This window comes from Arvicanthis niloticus, chromosome 22, assembly GCF_011762505.2.
Source record: "Arvicanthis niloticus isolate mArvNil1 chromosome 22, mArvNil1.pat.X, whole genome shotgun sequence".
Classification (NCBI taxonomy): domain Eukaryota; kingdom Metazoa; phylum Chordata; class Mammalia; order Rodentia; family Muridae; genus Arvicanthis; species Arvicanthis niloticus.
In genome coordinates this window covers 29,685,886-29,708,458 of record NC_133429.1, presented here as the reverse complement: position 1 = coordinate 29,708,458, position 22,573 = coordinate 29,685,886, and the positions used below count along the sequence as shown (strand labels likewise).

The 22,573-nt window shown below is 38.5% G+C and overlaps 1 protein-coding gene and 1 long non-coding RNA gene across 7 annotated transcripts in view; one reads left to right on the top strand and one right to left on the bottom strand.

Moving 5' to 3' along the window:
* LOC143436158 (uncharacterized) overlaps positions 1 to 22,573 on the top strand; it is a 95,799-nt gene that overhangs the window by 24,082 nt on the left and 49,144 nt on the right. The window contains exons 2-3 of one of the 3 annotated variants that reach the window (XR_013106355.1): positions 14,431 to 14,520; positions 22,201 to 22,332. This is a non-coding gene — a long non-coding RNA (uncharacterized LOC143436158). Of the gene's footprint in view, positions 1 to 14,430; positions 14,521 to 16,013; positions 16,286 to 22,200; positions 22,333 to 22,573 lie in introns of those variants that run through there. The other 2 variants (XR_013106357.1, XR_013106356.1) reach the window with 2 other exon arrangements.
* The window catches only part of Lin7a (lin-7 cell polarity scaffold A), a 140,085-nt gene that overhangs the window by 84,144 nt on the left and 33,368 nt on the right, over positions 1 to 22,573 (bottom strand). The window contains exon 2 of one of the 4 annotated variants that reach the window (XM_076920153.1): positions 5,036 to 5,154. The exons of 2 other annotated variants lie outside the window; for them this stretch is intronic. In XM_076920153.1, coding sequence (XP_076776268.1) covers positions 5,036 to 5,154 — 119 coding nt within the window. The remainder of the gene's footprint in view (positions 1 to 5,035; positions 5,155 to 22,573) is intronic. One more of the 4 variants, XM_076920152.1, reaches the window with a different exon arrangement.

Genomic DNA, 22,573 nt, shown 5'->3' with positions numbered 1-22,573 from the left:
TGCTCAGGGTTGTGGGATGCACTGAGCCATGAGAACAGTAATATGTCATTAGGAGAATTTTTTTTGTCTTCTTTTCTCTTTCTTTCTTTCTTTCTTTCTTTCTTTCTCTCTTCCTTCCTTCCTTCCTTCCTTCCTTCCTTCCTTCCTTCCTTCCTTCCTTCCTTTTCATCAGGATCACAGCCCCCCTCCTCTCCTTCCAGTTCCACCTTTAAACCCCTCCCCCATTCTTCCTCTTTTTTTCTTCTCTGAGAAGGGAAGGGTCCCCCTACCATGGGTACCCACCCACCCTGCCTTGACACATCAACTAGCAGCAGGACCAGATGCATGCTCTCCCACTGAGGCTAGACAAGGCAGCCCAGCAAGGGGGAAGGGCTTCAGAAGGAGGTGACAGAGTCAGAGTCAACCCCTGCTTTACTTGTTAGGGGCCCCAGGTGGCACATTTGCTACATATAAAGAAATGTTCAACATCCTTAGCCATCAGGAAGATACAAAGTGAAACGACACTGAGGTTTCTTCTTACACCCACCAGAATGCCTAATGTCAAAACCCCAAGTAACAGCACATGCTGGTGAGGATGTGGAGCAATGGGGACACTCCATTGCTAATGGGAGTGCAAACTTGTACAGTCACTTTGGAAATCAATTTGGTGATTTCTCAGGAAATTGGAAATATCTCTACCTCAAGGTCCAGCTATACCACTCCTGGGCATATTCCCAAAAGATACTCTACCACCCCACAAGGACACTTGCTCAAATATGTTCATTAAGGGTAATTTTTTATTGCTATATTCGTTTAGCAAAGTAATAGTGGCATGTTTTCCCCTAAGTCATGTGATCTGTCTTGTCTCAGATTTTGACCTCATTAATAACAGTATAATTCCAGCTCATGTGGGCATTAAATCTAACAGAAAAGTGGTCCACTGCTCTCCTGACATACATGCCACCATTGTTCCAGCCAGATATTTTGCAGATAAATCATTATTGCAGCTTGCAGGGTTGTAGCTGTGTGAGATTCATTGTTTGTCTTCTACACTAGCATGTATAACAGCACCTCCCAGAACTATGAATGGATGGTCTCTTAAATATGGTCATTTATACACTTCTTTCTTTATCTGATGCACTGAACATAAAATATTAGGGGGGGGGGAATCCTATGTTTTAGCAACCATTTTGTCATTAAATTGATCCTATGAAATGAAACATCACCATTTTGAAATCATGAAATTTGTACCTTAACTTTAAAATTTAGACAGACCATTATAGAAGTTATCTATTCAGTGTAGAGCTAAAAAGCGTTAAAGTTACTTAAAACACACACACACACACACACACACACACACACACACACACACACAATGATGCCCACTGCTGTACAATTCTTATTTTATCATTTATTCAATTCTTATGTGAATATTCTCTTAACTGCTTGTATAGATATATCTCATTATAGAATTCTAGTATCACATACTACCCCATTTCTTGATCATGTACTCTGAGGTTATTCACAGAATGGGTGCAGTTTAATCATTGATCAAGTTCTTTCAAGATCTGTCAACAATCAAGCACACCCAAAAAACAAAACAAAACAAAACAAAACAAAACAAAACAAAACCCTCTGTCACTCTGTGTGCCAAGTTTAATGCTGTGCGTGGCTTGGCATATTAATATGTTACACCTATCTACTAAAAGAGCAACACCTTTGTTAAATGAGGACTGGTCTCAATATGCATTTTCTAGACTTTAGTGTTACACATTACTGAAAAATAGTTAAGAAGACTTTTATTATTTTCCGAGCATTGATTTTTTTTAGCACAAAACATAAAATCTCATTCAACTCTTCCCTTAAAAGCATCATACATATGCCAAGAGTTGGTTTAGTAGGCTCACCATACTTGTATAGCAAAGTATGAAATTACCTCATAATATAAGGATAATCATTGTTGCATTTGTAAAAGGCATTGTTTACAAAGGATAACCCTGCCTTTTTATTTTGAGCATGTTATGGGCACTTGTGTGATCTGTATCTTGTTTTACTATGTTAACAACAACAACAACAATTGTTTCAGTTATATTAGGCAATCTTTACAAGATAGGCTAACCCTATCTTCTTGTTTTGAGCATATGCTATTGGCAGTTGTATGACCTATATCTGGTTTTGCTCTGTTGGTTATAACCAATAATACAGTTTAAATTTTAGGTAGCAGATATTTCTGTAAAAAAAAAAAAAAAAAAAAAAAAAAAAAAAAAAAAAGCAGGTAATTTTCAAAAAATACCCTAAAGATTATTCAAGTGAATATCAAAAACTTCAGAGATTTTGTGCCTGCCATAGAGAGACTAGGAATGAACATTTTCTTGGCCCAAACTTACGTCACATTGAGCTATTTGTTGCCAGACTTCCTTGAGTCACTTTCTTTATTGGCTTTTGATTCACCTATCTGGCAACATGTACTTAGATTCTTTGATGTATCATCATTTTGAAGGAGTTTTCATTATTTGATTCACCTATCTGGCAACATATACTTAGATTCTTTGATGTATCATCATTTTTGAAGGAGTTTTCATTAAAAATACCATTTAAAGTTGTTGTGTTACGATGTTGCCATTGCTTCCCACAGCAAATGTAATGCAACGGAGAGATAATAACGAAGATAACTGCAGACTGAAGCTGTATAGCCCATTCTCCACCACTAGTACAAATGCCAGACAAGATGATTTCATAAGAGTTGACTCTAAGAATACAATTATGACTATCTACATTAGTGTGAACTTAAAATTACTTTTACCAGTTCAAGTTTGTACACTCTGCTTTTTAAGTGAAAGTTGTTTTATATTCTTAGTTGTTAGCATGTATCTATTATACTGAATAATGTTCTTCATTGTAACATTTTTCTGCATGTCTATCCATTTTTCAAGCCACACACGAAGAACCTGCTGATAATTCTGTCCCTTAGATGTTAGATACTCAATTCCCCATCAATCTCAGTTCATCTTCATCTCAGAAATATATGAAGCAGTTGACAGCTTTCTGCCATTACATGGCTGCCACCATCTCATCTCTGATTTGTTGCCCTGAGTACTTTGTTTCTGGTCGCTTGTTTTTACTTTTGTACCAGTGTTTGTGTTTTGTCATTAGCCAGAGAGATTTTCTCAAAACAAGTCAAATCAGGTCAATGTTCCCCCAGAATGCCTCACAGGGAATAAAGTCCAGTTTTTTTATATGACCTATGAAGCTTTATGTAACCTGCTCTCAGGCTGCTTTTAGGAAATGTACTTTGCTCATTGCATGAAATTATGCTGCTTTTTGGACTAGTCTATTCATGCACTGAGAACATGATTGCCTTTGAGGTTTTGCATTTGTGATTTGCTGTGCCTGAGATACTATCTTCCTTGGAATGTATGTGACTTTTTTCAATATTTCAATAATTTTTTTTCTGACCTTAAATTGGTAAAATCGAATTCTATCACCTCTGAGTCTGATTGTCTCCTGTCTATAGTATCATTGGGCTCTTGTGTTCTAGTGTATGGCTCTTCGATACTGTTTTCTTTCAGGAAGAGTACAAGTTTTGTGAACATGGAGGCTTTGAATTGATCATGATCCATTTAGTTAGTGAGCAGAGATTCCTTGTCCTTCAGTCAGAGAAACTAGAATGTTAGGACTCAGAAGAGGCGATAGAATCTCTGAAAAAAAGAAGTCTTCCGCTACAAACCCTCAAGAGATTAAAAATTCAAAGACGTAGAAAAAGATTCCAGAGAATTCAGGTGCTTTTTCTACAGCGTTCACAAGAGGTTATCTGAGAGGAATCCACCAGTTTTGGGGCACCTTGTACATTTGGTACTAAGGTGAAGACTTGCCATAGAACTAGTACATCTTGAGAGATTTCCTTTCAGCCTTTGATTAACTGACAGGTTGAAAATTCAATAATGTAATTTTAGTTATTTATTCAGACTCTGCTCAGTACCAATGAAGAGCAAATAGTGATCAATTTCATGAGAGAAAAACTGAGCACAGACATCTTATAAGGCAACAACACCCAAATTGAAACTCTAAATGCATTGCAGTGGGTAGAGTTTACATCTGCAGAGTATGTGCATCTCTGCCACAATAAAGTAGGTCTTTTGTACCTATTGGTACTTATAAATCAGCAGCACCCACTTGAAGTTACAAAGCCTGGTGCATCTGTCCTTCAGAGGCATGCTCTCTGTGCTAAAACAAACTCTTTCTGGTATTGAGTGGGTTCATGTGGCCTCTAGGAGGAGACCAGCAGAAGATTCATCAACTGTGACTCCTAAAACAACAGCTATGCTAAATTTATAGGCTATGGTTTCTGATTAATAGATTTTTAGTGAGTGATGGATGAGGGATAATAGGTTAATAAATAAATGAGAAGGCTTATGTATCTCAAGGAGATTTTCTTGTGACCAATTAAATTAATCAGTTGAATGAGTTGATTCCATCAAGATCCAATTTATGAAATTTAAATTGTCATATGAACACACGTGTTTTACCTCACTAAACAAAACCAATGATTAGCCAAGAAGTGTTATGAGGATTTGCTACAAAGGCATGGCAGTCTATATAGAAATATTTCCATTATCACACTAGGCATTAATATTTGAGTAAGCATAACTTCAATTGGTAGGAAATTATTCTTTAAGACTTAATTATGAAAAATGTACTCAAGTATACCCCTAAGAAATCACCTCATTAATTATGATTATTTCTATTTGAATTTCCACTTGGTTTCATGTGACTGCCCAGTTAATTAGAATGCACACTACAGACACTTGCTGAAGCAGGTCCTTTGCTGGTATCATAAAATCAACATTCAGTTTTATATAAAAGTATAATTTCTGCCTGGGTCTAATTTAGGAGTTTAGCAGACCAAATTATATTTTATCATCTGTCCAAGGAGCTAAAAACAGACAGCAATGATGTACTTCCAAGCTTAACAATTTCAACTGTTTATATGGCAAAACGTGTTTTCTACTCAGAAGACATATGTCCGAAGGCAGTTGTTAAATTCTCAGCGTCCTACCTCTCGGATTGCTGTACAAAACTCACTCTGAAGCACCTTTTTGAGAGACTGGAGCTTGTGCACTGGTACTTCTCCAGATTCTTGTAGCTTTTCCAGTAGTTCGATTGCTCTTGCAACATCTGAGGTGGGGGGAAAAATATTAGCATGAAGACAGAGAATAAATTATTGCATCAGAAAAATGCCATAATTTCAAGTGATGATGTCATTCTACTTGGTCATCATGTGGGATCCATTGTAAAAATCAGAATTCATAACTTGGAGCTTATTGATTGCATCTTCTGGTCAAAGGCCATTTAACTCATCAAAGTAAGCATTTACTTCTGTCTTTGATGGTGTTTCTTAGCCTTAAATGCACTAAGTATTCCAGACTCAAGATCTTTCTACTTTAGCCTCTTAAAATACTTAAGTATGCCCACCACAAATTGCCAGGACTGATTTCTTTCTTTCTTTCTTCTTTTTCTTCTTCTTTTTTTTAGAGTTTGCTTTTTCTTTTTTACATGACATTTATCATAGATGCAATGTTACAGTGATTAGCACTATGATTTGTTTGTTGTGCAGCTCCTTTCTTTGTCAATAAACTCTTTGAGGAAGAAACTTTACGAGTTTGATTGCCTATGCTCCCATAGCCTGATATGATATTAAAAATAACTATTTTATGGAGACAATGATTTGACTGACACTTTCTGTCTCACCACTTGTTCCAAGTCCATTAAGTACTGTGGTGGTTTGAACATGCTTGGCTCAGGGAGTGGTACTATTAGAAGGTATGGCCTTGTTGGAAGACGTGTGTCATTGTGGAGTGTGGGGGGGAGAGGACCTTGTTCCATGTCCTCTTCATCATCTTCTGCCCAATGGAAATAACTTATTCTCCAACATCTACAATGTTGCCTTTTCAAAAGAGATATGGTCATATCCCTATCTACCAGCCTTTGGAGAAATATTGAGAGAGTTTTCAAACATTAAAGTCAAAGGTTAATGTAGCAAGAATTATGTTATCTTTTACAGCCAGCAAAGAAAGCTGAAATAGTTGGATTATTTCACATTGCCAAAAGAAAATAATGTAATGAAAGCCTATTTAAAAATATTTATAGTGATTCCTTCCCACACAGTTGCTGTAGTCAGCACCCCACCAAAAAGCCACTTAGGCATTAAACAGTAGGATATTAAGCTTTCAATTCCTAGGCAACAACTTATAGGAGATATTACATGTCACTGTAGTAAGATTATAAATTCATTCATCCATCTGTTTGTCCATCTATCCACTCATCCATCCATCCATCCATCCATCCATCCATCCATCAATCCATCCATGCATCTATCAATTTAAGGTTCTGTTATATGTAGTACAAAGCTTATCAAGAATAATATTTTTTTTCTGAAATCATGGAATTTCCAATCTGATGAGAAAGAATATAACAGCACAGTTGCCAATGGGGGGAAAATGGTTACACTTCTGAATTTGGGCAAACTTAGCATTGGTATATGTATCTAACTGAAGCAAATAACCAAGAAGGGACTTTAAAATCTCCCCCTGGGGTAGTTATTTTTATTGCCAATTGTAGCCCAAAGTAAAACAAATCATGAAATCAATGCTACCCTGTCAGATCCTGAAGTCTGACTTCTAGTACATAAACTGGAAGACGGCACAGTCAATTCGACAACACCAGGCACATCTACAATTACTGATGCACCAGCTGAGATGTTATGCCTTGTCAGCACATAAAATACTCTACCCAGATACCCATGGGCACAAAGAACTCAGTGTGTTTAAAACTGAGCTCATTATTATTTTTTTCCTTGAAAACCAGCTCTTCTCTTCCTGCATTCTATATTTCCATTAATAGGACCCCAAGCAGCCTGACTCCGAAGCTTGGCTGTGGCATCATCTTTCACGCCCACTCCCACACGCGGTTAGTCAGCAAGCGCTATCGATTCCATCTGAACGGTGCCCCCGAACAGAATTCACTACTTCATTATTTCAGGGACGCCTTCATTGTCTCTCACCTGCTCTACTAGAACACAACCTGCCTAATTAGTCTCTTTTTCAAATGAGTCTTTTCCCTTTTCAGACCAGCCATGGCATTTGTTTTTAGAGTAACAATCCAGAATGAGAGATCTGGTTCTTACACTCTTGAACATTAAACTTCACTGATGTCCACTTCCTAGCAGATAAAATTCAGGTCATTTGGGGATTTATTGAAAGCTTTAGCAACCAAACTCACTTCCTGCATTACTAAATACCTCCTGCTCCTCATGCCATAGTTTGGAAACCTGTTTTTGTGGTTGTTGTTGTTTTGATGTTGTTTGTTTGTTTGTTTGTTTCTTCTTTTTCCTTGGTCTAAAGCAAGCCACAGAGCGCCAGACACACCATTACAACATATTTCTATTGGCATGCAGCCCGTGCATTCTTTCAGTAATGCTACCTTTGTTTGTGAATGGAGACATGTCGACAGAGGAGATAATCCCTTCGCTTGCTTTTATGAGATGCACTGTCTTGGGTCACAGATATGCCACGAAGATGCATATGCTTTAAGCAGTGCACTACAGGAGATCTAGGCATGTAGAGCAAAGAGATATTTCCTCATGTGGGAGGCCAGGGAGGACTGACACTCAGCAAGCTCATAGGTAGGCAGTGAGAACAGGAAAAGGGTGAATGAAGAGTGTTTCAGGAAAACACTATTAGGGAGGATGAAAGCCTTGATTAAAGAAGTGTGGGTCATTTAAAGTCCCCTGAGAGGCTCTGCCAGAGCCTGACCAATACAGATGCAAACGCTTGCAGCCAACTGGACTGAGCATGGGGACCCCATTGGAGGTGTTAGGGGAAGAACTGAGGGAGCTGAAGGGGTTTGCAACCCCATAGGAAGAACAACACAACAATATCAACCAACCAGAACCCCCAGAGCTCCCAGGGACTAAACCACCAACCAAAGAATACACATAGAGGCACCAGATGGCTCCAGTCTCATATGTAGCAGAAGATGGCCTTATCTGGCATCGATGAGAGGGGAGGCCCTTGGTCCTGTGAAGGCTTGATGTCCCAGTGTAGGGGAATGCTAGGATAGTGAGACGGAGAGTGGTTGTGTGGGTGAAAGAGCACCCTCATAAAAGCAGGGGGATAGGATAGGGTATTTGTGGAAGGAAAACTGGGAAGGGAGAAAGATTTGAAATGTAAATAAATAAAATAAGCAATAAAAAAGACAGAAAGGAGTTCAGTAGGATTAAAGTTGCAACAAGAGAGAATGCACAAGGGGATGAGGCAGAGAGAAGGCACATCATGCAGGATGCTTTAGTCCCTGTACCAAATAATCTCTCTACAAGGATGTCTTCACTGATATCTGTGCTGTGCTCCCATAGCTCTTTGTTCCCTCATTGGTTACACTAGCTATTACTCTCACTTTGTCTCAGTTTGCACACTTGTCTTCTTCCTTTATCCATGGGAGTTTATGCATTTCATATGTACGTGTTCCCATGTGGTATATGTGTGTGTTCATGTGTGACTGTGTGTGTGTTGGTGTGAAAGTGGAGGAGTACAAGATGGCTGGCTACACTGATCCACAGTCGGGAAGCAGAGAGGTGACTGTGGGTATTTAGCTTGCTTCCTTCTTTTTATTCAATCCAGGACTCCTCCACCAATGACCGTTCCAAACACATGCAGAAGGCATTTCCTTTCTTCCTTTGAAACCTTCGAGAAATAGTACCCTCAAATATACTCAAGCATGTTTCTGTGATGATTCTGGATCTTGTCAGGTTGGTGGTGAAGATTAACCATCACAGCTGAATATGATAATCACTCAGGGAACTTAAAAACACAGACGCGCAGTCAGACACATGCAAGGGATTCCAATGTTACTGGCACAGCACTGTATCTGGACGTGAGGCATAAAGGCATCCAGGGTTGATACCAGTGCTCTAGAGGGCATACATATTTTAAAGTCCCTGTGGGATTCTACTGTGCATCTAGGGCCTTTAAAATACTGTTGTAGATTAATGGCTCCAAATATAACTGGTTTTGAGCTCATGAAAGAGGGCTGGCTGATATACAGGCTCCTCACCCTCATCTCCATTTGAGAGATGTTGATCGACAATATCTTGTTTAAAAGAACTGCTCAGAGTAAGAGTGCAGATAGTGGTACTGATTCATAAGTAATAAATGTGAAAACCTTGTAGTCTATTATATTTTTGAGATAGCTTATAAAAAGATGCTAAATTGGATTCTTTAAGACATCTAAGAATTACTAATAAGAGTGATTGTGGTTGAGTTACACTTTCATTTTAATACTTTGTTTTTTTAATGACATTTGAACCCTGACTGATGAACCCCAAGTCTCTGAGTAGTTTCCAGTCTTCTGTTTTTTTGTTTTTGTTTTTTTAAATTTATGTTTCCAGGAAATTTCCATGGCCATGCAGTGATGAGAAAAATACTGTCCAAGTAAAACAAAACCAAAAACAGATCCTGTTCCAGTATGACTTACTGAAAATTAAAGTGACTTAATTATATTGCACCATTACATCATTCACACTCCTTATATGGGGTCTCTGGGTAAAGATAGAATATTTCCAAGGAAATTTTATTTTTACTAATTTTGGACAGAATCACATAACATTTGCTTCTGCTTCATTAGCTAAGGGAGGAAGTTCTCAGAGGAACAACTTTAGAGAGTGGAAGCTCTGAGAGGGCTAGCATGCCTTCCTTGGCTGCATAGGCAGTGGGGGTTGTCATCATCCTGCCTCCTATGTCTATCTGGGCAGGTCAAGAGGGCTTAGGCAGAAATGGCACTTGGGCCCTGAGCCTTCTTGCTGATATTGGTCCATCTGAATCCAGTAACAGGAAGCCAGGGAAACCCAGAAGGTGATGAAAGATAAATGGATCCTGAAAGCCAACCTGAGGAAAACAATGGGCTCTCCAATATAAGCCTGGCTAGGGCTGAAAACAAAAGGGAGTGACTGAGACCTGGTCATGAGACCTGGACCTGGACACAGAATTCTGCTTCTGTACAAAACACACACACACACACACACACACACACACACACACACACCAGAAAACAAAACTCCCAAGACGAGGATACTGGAAGGCAGACAAACTTTGGAGTCAGCTCAGTATTTAAAAGTACTACAGTGAAGCTTGTGGCTTATGTATTAGAATGCTCTTGTGGTTCTTGCTCAGAACTTCCCTGCATTTATTTTATGAAACCTGGATTGGTTACGAACATAAAAGCTGCAACCTATGTGTATCTTATTGGGATGGATGCTAGATAAAGATGGAAGGCTTCTAAGCAGCCACAAGGAAAGAAGATCCCCAAATGGTTTTTCTTTCTGAAAAGTTCACCTTAGTTACTGACTCTTAACAGTGCCACCCACTATGAAAAGAGACCACTTGGAAACCATACGTCTCTACCCATCCATCTTTATAACTTCAGTTCTATTTACCCTCCTCTTAAAACCAGTAGCAACCTTTAATTGGTCATCTGAGATGTGACAATCTTAGTCCATTTTCAGATGTTCTATATGAATGTTGTGGACTGGCTACTTTGTAAAGAACACTTTATTTCTCACAGTGGATCTTGAGGCTGAGAAGGTCAAGATTGAAGGGTTGCATCCTGGTGAGGGATTTCTTACTGAATCATGATACAACAGAAGCTATCACATGGGAAGAAGCCAAAACAGAGCCAGCTCCTAGACCCGAGCCACTCTCAAGAGAACCAAACCACATCTACAATAATGGAATACACTGATAATTAACCCATCCACAAAGGTAGCGCTCTAGTGACTCATCCCTCTCAAAATGTCCTGGTTGGTATTGTTTCTATGGCAATCAAATCTCAACATTGATTTGACAGAGCTATTCAAACCACAGCATGCTTCTGTGCCTCCCTCCCACTTAGATTCTTCTGATATACACAATGCATTCCTTCCATCTCCAGAATTTGAAAAGCCTAAATTTATTCTGGCAACAACCCTGATGTTTAAAGTTCAAACTTTCATCTAAATCAGATATAAGTGACATGCAATTCACAGCTCAAGCTGAAACAATTTCCTTTATCCGGGAGACTATGAAATCAAAATTTAATCTACTCTCAAAATACTGTGATAAGACCGATGTGAAACAGACTCTAGCACTCCATAAATAAATAAATAAATAAATAAATAAATAAATAAATAAATACAGGCGAAACAGATAATTTGAGAACAAATTTTATAATTAGGACAAAGTACAAATAAGGCTAAAATGTGATAACAGGAACCACAGCAAGTCTTAAAACTGGAGAATTAATTTAACTTTATATCTTACAAGATGGCCGTAGGAGTATACAAATAAGAATCTGATGTCTACAGGTTTACGCTCTCCTTGACTTCCTCCCATTGCCTTGGTCCCTTTCTCTGCATATTAATTTCATCAAATAGTTGCATGGTCATTTCATTGGTATTCTTTTCCAAACACAATTCTTTCTTTTACCCATGTAAATTCCAAGTTGTTCAAATCTTTATCCGATTCCCAATTTTCTTTTAATTCTATCTTCCATTTTTAAGTAACTTATCTGCTGTCTCACAATGTATATAGTTAAACGTAGCCATGCAGCTGCCTGGGTGCTTGCTGCTTAGATATTTTTGGGGGGCTTGCTATTTTAGTCCATCACACTGATGTTCTGTATCCCATAAAGCCTTAGAACATGGGCATAATTCCACCAACTCCTTTGCTACTATATAGCAAGAGTGACCCTTTCCTTGAGTCTCCAGTATCTTATTGCTCATTTTGATCAGAAACCTCATGTACTTTATTGACTGTATTTCTATCAACATTCTTACCATGGCTGCAGTAAATAATTCTGAGACATTATAAAGTTTCCCTATTCTTTCCTACTTCTTACCTCTCATTAGGATCACCCTTAGTACTTTATTTACAGTGATGGAGCCTGCTGCTAACCTCTTCCTCTGCTTTCTGAGTGTTTCTGAGCCTTTCTGGTTCTTGCTATAGCTCATCATCTGGATACCAGTCTGTGTCAGTCTGTTCTCTGTGTCTATAACACAAACTCACAGACTGGGTCACTTATAAAGGAAATACATCTATTTCTCTCAGATCAAAAGGATGGTGAGTCCATGGGTATGGTGCAGACAAGGAACATTTTTTGCATAAGAACATGAATGAAGGGCAAGCAAGCACACACCAGTCAGGACTCATGCTTAAAGAATACTTAGCCCACTCTCTCATTAATGGCATGGATCCATATGGAGCATAGGTCACTGCTTACCTAATCACCTGTCAAAGCTTTTACTGATTAACATTTAACTGATTACAACTCGAGAAGCACAAAGATGGCGAGGAGACACTAAAACTACAATTTAAGGCCATTGTATGTTAATATCTTCATAAGTTTTAACTCACTTTATTTTCAAACATGATTGTGCAGGGGGTAAATATCTGTGTGTTACAAATGTTCTCATCATGGTTATGCAAGGTTTAAGTAACTCACTCACAAATGGGGGATTTAGTGGAATCTGGGTCTGAGCAATGCTGAACCTGGTGCCCTTTGTTCCCATTTCCACCAATACTTGACTTTAAGCAGCTTTTATTCTTTGACACTCAGTACTTTCACAAGAGTTCTGTGCTCTGCAAGCTTTCCTGATCAGACAGTGAGCTCTTAATTTTTCCTCTTTCAATAAAGATCAACCCTCATGCATACACCAGTGTACCTCTCCCAGACAGGAGTTATTGATCAACAGGATCACCTGAAGGACTTTCTAATGACAGAATAGAATGGCTATTACTCTAGGCAGCCCACTGCAATTACTTGGAAGTACTGGGAAAAAAACCAAAAAACAAAAAAACAAAGATGCCTTGATCCTATTCACATACATATATTTCTGATCTTATTGAGCTTGTGTTTGACTTGGGCATCCTGGGCATCAGAATCCTGAAAGTTTCCCAGCAATCAAAATGTAAAGTCATATTGAGACTCATTGGCATGGATTCTCAGTGTGCCCTTGCTATTTTAATTACAATTATATTCATTGTATAAAAGAGGAAACTCAGATCCAGTGGGGGGGGAAAAGCTTGTTCTCCAGGGAAAGAGCTGACAATGAAGAATTTAAATTTGAATGAAGCAATAGTGTTCTAGAATCTGGGCAACATTTGAAATGTGGCTTAATAAACCAAATGCAGCCAGATGTTTGTATCTTGAGGTTCTACTCTACAGATGTAACTAAACATCAGTCACACATACAGCTAGGATCCATGAATGAATCTGTTCGGAATCTCTGCAGATCTTTTTTTTTTTTTTTGCCATTATTCCATAATACAGCAGAATTTAACAATGATTTACATGGTATATTTGATTTATGCAATAATTTAGGTATATTGAATAATTTTGAGATGACAAAATACACATGAGGGTATCCTTATGCTTCTTTCCTATAAAAGATCTGAGCATTTACAGACTTGTTAGCTATGATGGGTGGAGATATTCTTGAGCATTTACAGACTTGTTAGCTATGATGGGTGGAGATACTCTTCTGAATCAGTGTGAGCTAGTGGCTATCATTCATTGAGAGCTAACAGAGCTTAGGAAAACCCTCACATGCATACAGAGAGATTACTATTATTTCTATCATACAGGCATTGCAAAACAAAATAAGACTTAGATATATGAGCTATCTGGCAGAAAGTTACACAGCCAATAAATGGGAAAGGCAGGCTTAAAAAACAAAAATCATCAGTATTTAGTCCTGTTGCCTATAAATAATCCTCTAATCTGATACTTAAAATAGATTGAAAAAAACAGACAAGTTTCACACAAATTATCATTTAAATACGACAATAAACAGCACCATGAGCTGGAGCAGACATTCATAAGATAGTCTCAGGATGCATTTGTTCATAATGATAAAACTGTATTGTAAAGAAATGGTTAAGGCTCTATCTAGAGATTACTGAAATTTGATAACACTTCATTAAAAAATAAAGGGATGCTGTAAACAAAATAGCAGTATCAAAAAATAGTAAATTTAATAAATGGTGGAACTCAAATGAAACAAGCTGCCAGTAATCTGGAGTAATTTCAGTCTATAATGATGACTTTTGACTAACGTGATTGATCCGTAATTCATCTGAAGTTGGAACTTGGTCATTTAAAGCTATTTTGTATTAGGGCAGCAAAAGTGTATTAAGTACTATGACAGATAATATGAACTATCTACTCCAAAGTCTCTTATCCTTGCTACCATCTACTGCAGAATGCAGAAGTTGAACAGACTTCTCCCTCCAGAATATATCTTAGTTTTGAGCAAGTTATTATAAGTACAAAGTCCACAAAGGTCTTCAAGATGGACAGACTGCACATGCGAGCTCTCACAAGTTTGATCTGTGCTCCTTTCTTCTTTCCCGTTTCTCTTGACAGCTAAATATGTTAACGTGTGGAGAGTTGAAACAACCATTACATCATTCTAAAAATGGCTTCCGGGGTCCTAAGGATTCCGAAGCAGGAAAGGTAACGGCTCTAGCTCTTCATGTCTTTACCCAGCTGTTGTGCCCCTGTCTGTATGACCTCATGATTCTTGGCAATTAGACAACTATATGCTTTACTGTTTATTTCTCTGTGGTTTAACATCAAATGCAAGCTGCATAGTGTTGAGGAACATGAGCTTGGTGGCACGGTTCTAACATGCAGGATTGAGATTATACAGAAAATAGTTGCATGTCATATAATGGTCTCTTTGATTACAGTAGGTATGGGATGTTTCTTTAGGAAAATTTTGTTTAGGGTGAGAAGGACCCAGTGATGACAATCAAAGGAGGAGAATCCCAATAACAACATCATAAATAAAGGTCTAAAAGTGGTAGGAGGAAAGCACGCATGCTAGAAAGTCAGTGTCCTACTTGCTTTTGGGGGCTGTGATGGAATACTGACCTAAGCTGACATAAGGGAGCAAAGGGTTTATTACAGTGTCAGGTTACACTTCATTATTGAGGGAAGCTGTACTGGCTGGTTTTGTGTGTCAACTTTATGCAAGCTGGAGTTATCACAGAAAAAGGAGCCTCCTTTGAGGAAATGCCTCCATGAGATGCAGATATAAGGTACTTTCTCTATTAGTGATCAAGGGTGGAAGGGCCCATTGTGGGTGGTACCAACCCTGCACTGGTAGTCTTGGGTTCTATAAGAAAGCAAGCTGAGCAAGTGAGGGAAAGCAAGTCAGTAAGCGGGATCCTTCCACGCTCTCTGCATCAACTCTTGCATCCAAGTTCCTGCCCTGTGTGAGTTTTTGTCCTGACTTCCTTTGGTGATGAACAGCAATGAGGAAGAGTAAGGTGAATAGACACTTTCCTCCCCAACTTGCTTCTTGGTCATGATGTTTCATGCAGGAATACAAACCCCGACTAAGACAGAAGCCAAGGCACGAACCTGGAGGCAGGAACTAAAGCAGAGATTATAGAGGAATTCTACTTACTAGCTAGCTCCCAATGGTTTGTTCAGCCTGCTTTCTTATACTACCCATGACCACTTGACTAGGGATGGTACAACCCACAGTGAACTGTGCCCTTCCACATCTATCATTAATGAAGACAGGTACACAGGGCAATTTTACGGAGGCAACGCCATAATTGAGAGTCCTTAATCCTAGGTATGTCTTGCTATGTGTCAAGCTGATTAAAACTTACCAGCACAGCCAGGCAAATCCAAACTCAATAGAACTTGGCAGATGAGGCAGAGAGCAGTAGCAACAGTTGTGTGATGGTTGATGATTAACAACCCACACTCCAGAACAAACATGCAAAATCCAAAACAGCCTTGACTTCCAGCACTCACTGATTCTGTTGTGTAAATTCTCCTATCAAATCCTTCTTGAAGCTCCTGATAGGGTTGTCACTGTCTTGCAAAATTTATAAATATTTAATGATGGTTTCTCACAAACCAGGGAGCAATGGATCTGCCATTCTTACCAGATAGGGGTCAGTGTCTGAGAAATAAGCAAACAGTCAGACTTTGTTCAAAGATTTCATAAGTGTGGTTTGTTGTTGTTGGATAATTACTAGATGAAGTTATTAGAGATCATTTGGCCAAAGAATAAGGCAATTTGGTTCACACTTCATAAACATTACCATGGATGCTATCTGCAGGATTAGTTCTAATGGACCAAGTGTATATACAGAATGCTAGTTAAGAAGACTGGTATTCCAGCAGCCCTGTCAGGGACAGAAGAAGCTTAGCTGAGCAGGTGGCAGTGAGGACAGCAAGACATGGAGGTAAAACACAGGTAGGTATGAAAAGAACCAGTGTCCTGATGTTTGCCACTGCTGTCTGACAAAGTCTCTACAGAATGCCTATCAGGCAGAAGTGGGTGTATTAGTGCCAGTAACTATATTATCAGTGCTACCTTAGTTATTCTGAATTTTTGAATATCTGGCTATATCTTAATTATTCTGAGTAGGCAAATGGTGTCAACAAATTTCATAAGAATCAAGAAGGCAAAGACAGAAGAAGAATGAAAACTAAATTGTTTTTAAAGTAAATGATACCAATACGATATGTTCTTGTTATCCACTTTGTGGACATAAAAGATGCTTCAAGCCAAATCAGTAAGGGATTATCTCAAATATTTCATCACTGCATCAATCAGCTGAAGGATGCCACAAAAAATATAAACTCAAAGTAGCCCCAACGTTATAACTTGGTAGCACCCATTTCACATGGTTATCGTGAGCTCTAAATTCGAATTAAGTTTAAGTTTTAATGTAAGAATCCGAAATATCACTTATATTTGAAAACAAATGTTTCTTAGTTTCTCATTATTTTTGGTTACTGTGAGTCTTCACTTACTGTTTTGTTACTGCCAACAAAGGAAGGAATGTAAAGTTAGTGAACAAAGTTCTCGAAATTGGAAGTTTTTCCAATGAAGTGACTAGATGTCTTGTTTTAAAAGACATATTCCTATGCTTGACCAACCAAAGTTTGAATGCAACCACTATGCACAGCTATATTTAGCCCTAAGCCAAAATTTTCTACAAGGTATTTATTGGAATATTTACTGTTAAAAATATGTCTCAACAAATGTACACATGAAACCCCAGTTGATAGCTTTTTTTAATATATGAAAAAGCTGTGTCTAAAGTGACGCAACAAAGCATGTGTACCAACATGTTAAAATCAGTAGCCCACAGTGCTTTGTATCTCCGCTGCGATATAAAAGGAAATCCTGCCAACTTGCAAGTTACTAATGAGAAATGACAATTAGTGTGTCCTCCCCATTTGACACTGTTGCTGCTTTGATTTGCCAACAACTTCCTATGTTTCTTAAATGCACACTAATTGCTTCACCTCTGGAAGAACTGGCTCAAATTAAACAAAAAGATATTTCCTCATTGCGCCGTTGAAATGATTCCACCTCGGAGTTACCGTCAAACACTGGGTGATCGCTACATGGGATTTGAATCAACATTGAGCTCCATCACACACAGAGAAGTTTGACAACAATGAACATTTAAATCATGAATTTATATAATGACAATCTTGGCCGGAGCTGCTCAAAACTGTTTGCCAAGCCCACTGCTTCCAAGAGAACAATTTATGCTACAAAATGAAAAGCTGCAGTTGCTAAGAGATTCTCTGCCATGGAAGGTATCTGTTTCATTTGAAAGTGATTACTTTCCCAATAAACAAATCTTTAGGTACACAAAGCTTAAGATAAAGTGGTCTTTGTTAAACAATTGCTGTTATGTAGTTGGAATGAGTAATACGTTCCCATTTTCTCTGGGTTGCTATATTCAGCATTTCATACTTTTTTTTCCCCCTTTACTTAACGAAAATCACCCAGTTTTCTTTTTCAATAAGATAAAGTTGTAGCTTGGTTTGCTTACCATCCCCTGGGGACCCAGGATGCTGAAAACCTCCTGCTTTCTTCTGCACACATACATTTTCCTTTCTCGTTTTATTTCATGTATTTCCTTTTCTTCTCTATTCCCCACCCCTCCCATTTATCTAGTTATCTTGCACCCGTGGCTTCACATGATTACAGCCCTTCACTGTGCAGTCTTATTCTTAATCAGAGTGAAATCAGTTCATCTCAGTCTTCTGCTTCCTGACCTTGAGAGCATACACACAAATGCATACCTATCTCGATTTTCTTTTCAAAGCTTCTGGGACTGATTTGGCCAAAAGGTAATTTGTCTTAATATGTCAAAAAAAAAAAAAGTCATACAAATCACTGTTCTCCTTTAATACTAAGCAATAGAATACCTGGTTGTTTCTTTCTTTCTTCCTTCCTTCCTTTTTTTTCTTTCTTTATCTTTCCCTTTTCTGTTTTCACAAGTGGGGACATAGTATTCATGCATGTTCATCTTTGTATGTGTGTGTGTGGGTGTACATGCATATGAGTAGAGCTGCCGATAGACTACCAAGGTTGGTGTTGGGTATCATCCTTCATAGCTTGTGCATTTTATGGGATGGTCACTAATCATGCTCAGAGCTACCACATTTGGCTAGATTCTAGTCAAGTTGCTCTGGGCAATCAGTCTCCTGTCTTTACCTTTCAAAGCAGCAATCATAGGAAGGCTGCTATACTTACCTGGCATTTACTGGATTCTGAGAATTCAAATTTGGGTCCTGATGCTTATACAGAAAGTACTTAACCACTGAGTCATTTTCCTATCCCTGAAATCTATTTTTTAACTTAACTTTTATATATGCATTTAAATATAATACTGTATCATGGCAGTTGAAGACACTTTTAACATTGTTAAATTGAAAAGATTATATTAAATATAATTTTTATATGATGTAAAAACTTTTACTCACTTATTATTAGCAATGACATTGTGTCAAGTTATATTTGGCAAGATTTAGATTATAGAATATAAATTACGAATAAAATAAGATTTAAGGGACTGGAATCCACCTATCATTAATGATCCCATTTAATCTACAAATTAGAGCATCGATGAGTTTAGATCACACTTCATTTTAGAACTCATGAAAACATTTAGGGACTTCAGTTTTCTAAGCTCTGTTGAATAGTGAATGAAAACTGAACAGTCTAAAATAAAACATTTTGTAAGTAGATATTTTGTTTGAAAATTTTATGACAATCTCAAAAACTTAAGGAAAAAGCCCTACATCCAACAGAGAGCTAATCTCCAAAATTTGTTGGTACCTAACTCATGAAGTTAGGCACCAACAACCCAAATAACCCAATTAAAAATGGGGAACAAGAATAAACAGGAAATTCCCAACAGAGGAATCTCAAATGGCCAAGAAGGACTTAAAGAAATGTTCAAAGTCCTTAGTCATCAAGGAAATGCAAATCAAAATGAATTTGAGGTTCCATCTTACACCCACCAGAATGGCTACAATCAAAAACTCAAGAGATGGCACATGCTGGAGAGGATGTGGAGCAAGGGGAACACTTCTTCATTCCTGCTGGGAGTGTAAACTCTTACAAACTCTTTGGAAATCAATTTGGCATTTTCTCACAAAACTGGGAATAGTTCTACCTCAAGACCCAGCTATACCACTCCTAGGCATATACCTAAAAGATGTTCCACCATCCCACAGACAATTGCCAAACTATGTTCATAGCAGCCTTATTTGTAATAGCCAGAAACTGGAAACAATCCAGATGTCCCTCAACTAAAGAATGGATAAAGAAAATGTGATTAATCTACATAATAGGTTACTATTTAGCTATTAAAATCCAAGACCTCATGAATTTTGCAAATGGGTGAAACTAAAAAATATCATCCTGCGTGAAGTAATTCAGTCCCCAAAGGACATGCATTGTATGTACTCACTGATAAGTGGATATTAGCCACAAAATATTGGCTATCCATGTTACAATCCACAGAACCAAAGAAGCTAAACAAGCAGGAAGACCCAAGTGGGAAAGCTTGAATCTTACTTAGAAGGAGGAATAAACTAGCCATAAGAGGCAGATGGAGATAGGGAAGGAACTAAGAGGGAGGTGATACGGAGAGAGCAATGGAGGGTTTCAGGATCAAGTGGTGGGAACGACAGGAGAGATGGATAGATGGCCATGAAAATGAATGGAAAATTGCAACTGAAGGGGGTGAGGAGGTGGAGGGCATCTCCAGGAGAAGACAGAGACCTGGGATAAGGGAGGCACCCAAGAATCAGTGTGGGTAACCTTAGCTGTGACTCACTACATTGAGGGATATGGAACCTGAAAAGGCCACCTCCTATAGCCAGACAGGAAACCCAGTGGAACAATAGAGACACCAACCCACCCACTAAACTTTCAAACTCGAAATTTATCCTGTCTACAAGAAAGATAGTCATGGGGGATGAAACAGAGACAGAGGAAATGGCCAACCAATAACTAACCCAACTTGAGACCCATCCCATAGGCAAGCACCAATCCCTAACAATACTACTGATACTCTATTATGCTTGCAGACAGGAACATGTTGTCCTCTGAGAGGCTCCACCTAGGAGCTGACCCAGACAGATGCAGACACCTGCATCCAAACAGTGGATGGAGCTTGGGAACTCTTAGGGAAGAATAGGAGGAATGATTGTGGGCCCCAAAGGGGATATGGACTCCACAGAAGTCCAACAGAGTCAACTAACCTGGACCCTCAGTGTTCTCAAAGTCTGAACCACTAACCAAAGAACACACACAGGCTGGACCTAGGCCTCCCCGCTCATGTGTAGCAGATGTGAAGTTTTACCTTCATGTGGGTCCTGAATAACATGAACGGGGTTTACCTCGAAAGCTGTTGCCTGTACCTGGGATATGTTCTAGCTGGGCTGCTTTGTCTGGCTTCAGTGGGAGAGGAAGCACCTAGCTTCCCAGAGACTTGAAGTGCCAGGGTGGAGGGGATACCCAGGGGACACTCACTAAGAAGAAAAGGGGAGGGAGGATGGGAAGGGATTGTGGGAGGGAGTGACCAAGGGGGGCAGTGAGTGAAATGTTAAGTGAGTAAGTAAAATAAAATAAAATAAAACAATAAATAAATGAATACAGTGTGGATTTATTCACTAATTAATTGAACTATGTTGTGCATAGGTCAGTGAGTGGGGTGTAAAGTGAATAAGTAAGATAAATTAAATTAAATTTAAAAGTAAATAAATGAACACAGTGTGAATCTATCCACTAATTAAGTGGCTTGTGTTGTACATGAGAAAATTTCAAACCAACATGTGAACATTGATAATATGAGACCTCAGCAATGCACAACCAGCTTCCTTGGTTGGTTGTCCATTCTCTTTATTATTTTCAGTTCCTACGTCATGGCGTCAGCTGATGACACCATGCAGCTCTGTGAAAGAACAGAACACTCTCCACGGGGGCTTAAGTGAAATCTCTGCATCTTACCTTTAAACTTAGGTGTAAGTGACATCTGTATCTTTTACCTTTTCTTCTGTGACTTATGTATCCAAGGGTCTCTTGGCAACAATTAGCTTATTAGTTGGCATCTTAAGATACTGGGGACTAAAGTGAATCAGTTGCGTTGTTTCCAAAGTTTAGTAAATACTCAACTAGACGCTTGCTATGGTCCAGTGATTCTACCTGAGCATGGGCACAGAGTACGTGCATGCGTGCATGCGTGTGTGCATGGGTGCATGTGTGTGTGTATTGTATATGATGTATGTTTGTGCTCACACGCACCACGCATGCACGTTTGTATGCATTGTGTGTGTGTAATTATCAGTAAATTCCAATTCCCTTTTTGTCGAGCTGCCGAAATTGGAAGAGAAATACAATCATGAAGTTGCTGGAGAGATGAGCAATCAAATTGGTTGTTTTCTGAAAGGCTGTTATAAAAAAAAAAAAGAAAAAGTCCACTTTTCTTGTCCTCAAGTACATCTGATACTAGAAAATGGATGAATATTTTTATCCAGACTGACAGTTTGATATATTATTCTGCTATCAAGCTACTTAATAATATTCTTCCTCTTTTACCTTATCACTACTCTATCGTAATGTTTTCCAGCCACTTGGCTGCTTTGGGAACTGTGTAGTAAGGTTAGTGTAGTCCAATCTGCATCTTGAAATGATTCGAGGGTGAAGGAAAGCTGGGTGGTTGCTGTAGTTATCACGAAGGGTGTAGGCATTTTGTTGAGTACTTGGGTATTATCAGGGAGCATAAGAAAGACTTTAAACTTCTAAGTAAAAATATCACAAAATAATGAGAGTTTTTTTTTTCATTACTCTAGATTCCCTGGAGCTGCTTCCTCAGACGTTTCTGTTGGTGTATCTCTTGTAAATCGAACATGAGGAGTAGAGAAGGAAGAAAAGCAGTTGCTTTGGGATCTTCCACATTTGGATAACAAATAGCTAATGAAATGGTATTTAACCGTAAGCTTAGTTATATGAAATATTAGATAAATTGTAAACAGTATAAAAATTCACTGGAGTATTTTAAATACTTTCTTTTCTAATTATAATAGAGACTAACATCTGGGAGCTTTATAGAGTAAACATGAAGCCCGATTTTATGCTTGAGATATTTCTCTAGACTTGAAAACGTCTTTCAATTTCTTTTGTCTATGTTGCCATCACTACAGAAATCACCCCACCCCTTTTAAC